The following is a 2,203-nucleotide window of genomic DNA, read 5'->3' as shown; positions in this document are numbered from 1 at the left end:
TGAGCTGTACATCTGAGCAACTTTAAGTAATCTATCATGATGAGTTTTGTTACAAAGTATATTGGTGTCCATGCTGTGATTTTGGGACTGCTGCTAGCTCAGGTAAAAATAAAATGAGTCAGTGGGCTTCACTTCTGAGCGCACTATTACAATGTGAACAGTGTAACAATACAGATCAAGTAGTAGATAGAAATCTGACTTTCGTTTAGTTCCTGTTTAAATATACTATATGAAGTATGTCTGCTATTATTGACACTGTAGTGGAGACCTTATTTTGCATGTTTTTCCAGGCAATCTCATGCAATGTGACGGGAGTGTGGCGAAATGAGCTGGGCTCTGTGCTTCATATTGAGGCGGTTGGTTCTGAGCTCCGAGGCCTCTATCAGAGTGCAGTAGAAACTGCTCCAGGAGTCACCGGTCCAGAACAACAGGCCAAGCTACTGGGTGTGATCAGCAATCGGGGTCTGCAAACCTCTGTTGCTTTCTCTGTGTTATGGGAGGCAGGTGAGTGTGTAAAACCTGGGATGTGTTCAGCAAGGACTAATGCTTGGATGGGAAACATAGTGTAGCACTAATTACTCCAGTTCTATTTACGTTCCACAATGTGGCCCTGGTCTCCCATCTGAATGACCTTGACTGTAACAATGGCTGCGACCGGTCAAATGCCAATGTTATGATGCAATTGATTCTATTTCCTGTCCCCAAGGTTCCTGTAGCTCTTGGGTTGGTCAGTGTTTCCAACTGCCAGATGGGAAGCGAGTTCTGAAGACCCTGTGGATGCTGCGCTCGGTGGCTTCATGCCCTGCAGACAACTGGAAGAGTACCAGGTAGCCTACAGCTCCTCACTACTTAGCGTAGGCCTGGGAGGGCGGGGAGGGCGGGGGGGGGGGGATGTTTCTGTGGAACACAACCGGCCATCACTAAAAGCCCACTGACATGAGATCTAGAGGTAAAACCCTAATGTTTTTAGAGGTAATTCCTATTTATGAAATGGCCATTAAGCATATTTGTATTCCATTTAGTTTTTTGATGCCTAATTTTTTTTTTTTCCTCAGGATGGGAGAGGACACTTTCATCTTTGTTTCCTGAAAGCAGAATGTCCTGATCATCTGACAAGCCTGCATTTGGTTTGCTGCCCTCTACTGAATTTTCTTTGCTCTCTCTCCATAGAAATAATCTGTTTTATGCTCAGGGCTGATCTCTCAACCATGCCATGAATTATGATGAAACTGAAGTTCAATTCACAAGTGTCATTTACCTTGTCTTTCCTAATATAAATAAAACCCTAAACTCAGATGTGGATGATATGCTTGGGTTTATTCTTCAAACGGTCTGTTAAATGAACATTCTTGGTACCAAAGTGGGATGTGCTTGGAAGGAGTCAGGCGCAGGAGGGTAAATAACAGGCTTTATTCCGGAATGGAGTTACACAGGAATGCGTCAAAACAGGCACACTAGAACCAACAAAGCACACCGGGAAAATAACCCAGTGACAGAAAGAGCTCAACCGAGCTTATTGATCCACAAACAATCCCACACAAAGACAAGGGGGCAGAGGGACCACTTATACAGGTACTAATGAGGGGATATGAACCAGCTGTGTAATAAACAAGACAAAACAAATGGAATGAGGAGCGGCAGTGGCTAGAAGGCCGGTGATGACGAATGCTGAAGCCCGCCGGAACAAGGAGAGGAGGCAGCCTTGGAAGTTGTGACAGAACTATTGTTTCAGACATTACAGAGCACAGGTGCATACGGCTTAGGTTTCTAAGCCAAGGTTATAAATTTACTGACCACGTTTACATGCACACCAATATGTTATTGTTCAGGGTACTCAATTATTGTGTTTGAGTTGACGCATAAACCTCATCCTGTTTCCAATGACCCAACTGAAGCTTGTATCCCGGTTGAGAAACCCAGCAAATTTTGACGTGCTACTGTGGCATGTAAAAATCTTAAGTGCTGCACCCCTGCCAGATGCACTGTCAGCCCTGCAACAGTAAATCTGAAGTACACTGCTCAAAAAAATAAAGGGAACACTTAAACTACACAATGTAACTAAGTCAATCACACTTCTGTGAAATCAAACTGTCCACTTAGGAAGCAACACTGATTGACAAATTTCACATGCTGTTGTGCAAATGGAATAGACAACAGGTGGAAATGATAGGCAATTAGCAAGACACCCCCAATAAAGGACTGG

At 43.9% G+C, this 2,203-nt stretch overlaps 1 protein-coding gene across 1 annotated transcript; it reads left to right on the top strand.

Annotated features, from left to right (window-relative positions):
- avd (avidin) lies at positions 1-1,294 on the top strand. The gene is made up of 4 exons (XM_041886022.1): positions 1-102; positions 291-504; positions 707-827; positions 1,056-1,294. The coding sequence occupies exons 1-4, from the start codon at positions 37-39 to the stop codon at positions 1,087-1,089; spliced, it is 435 nt and encodes a 144-aa protein (XP_041741956.1). The 5' UTR covers positions 1-36; the 3' UTR covers positions 1,090-1,294.
- Positions 1,295-2,203: the final 909 nt, after the last annotated feature.

This window comes from Coregonus clupeaformis, unplaced genomic scaffold, assembly GCF_020615455.1.
Source record: "Coregonus clupeaformis isolate EN_2021a unplaced genomic scaffold, ASM2061545v1 scaf0144, whole genome shotgun sequence".
Lineage (NCBI taxonomy): Eukaryota > Metazoa > Chordata > Actinopteri > Salmoniformes > Salmonidae > Coregonus > Coregonus clupeaformis.
The sequence above is the reverse complement of the archived record's forward strand: the minus strand, read 5'-3'. Positions and strand labels throughout refer to the sequence as shown.

Excerpts from the sequence above, each read along its gene's own strand:
- avd (XM_041886022.1), top strand. The coding sequence starts at position 37 with ATGATGAGTTTTGTTACAAAGTATATTGGTGTCCATGCTGTGATTTTG. Across the intron at positions 505-706 it reads CTCTGTGTTATGGGAGGCAG|GTTCCTGTAGCTCTTGGGTT; the intron begins GTGAGTGTGTAA and ends CCTGTCCCCAAG. Across the intron at positions 828-1,055 it reads GACAACTGGAAGAGTACCAG|GATGGGAGAGGACACTTTCA; the intron begins GTAGCCTACAGC and ends TTTTTTCCTCAG.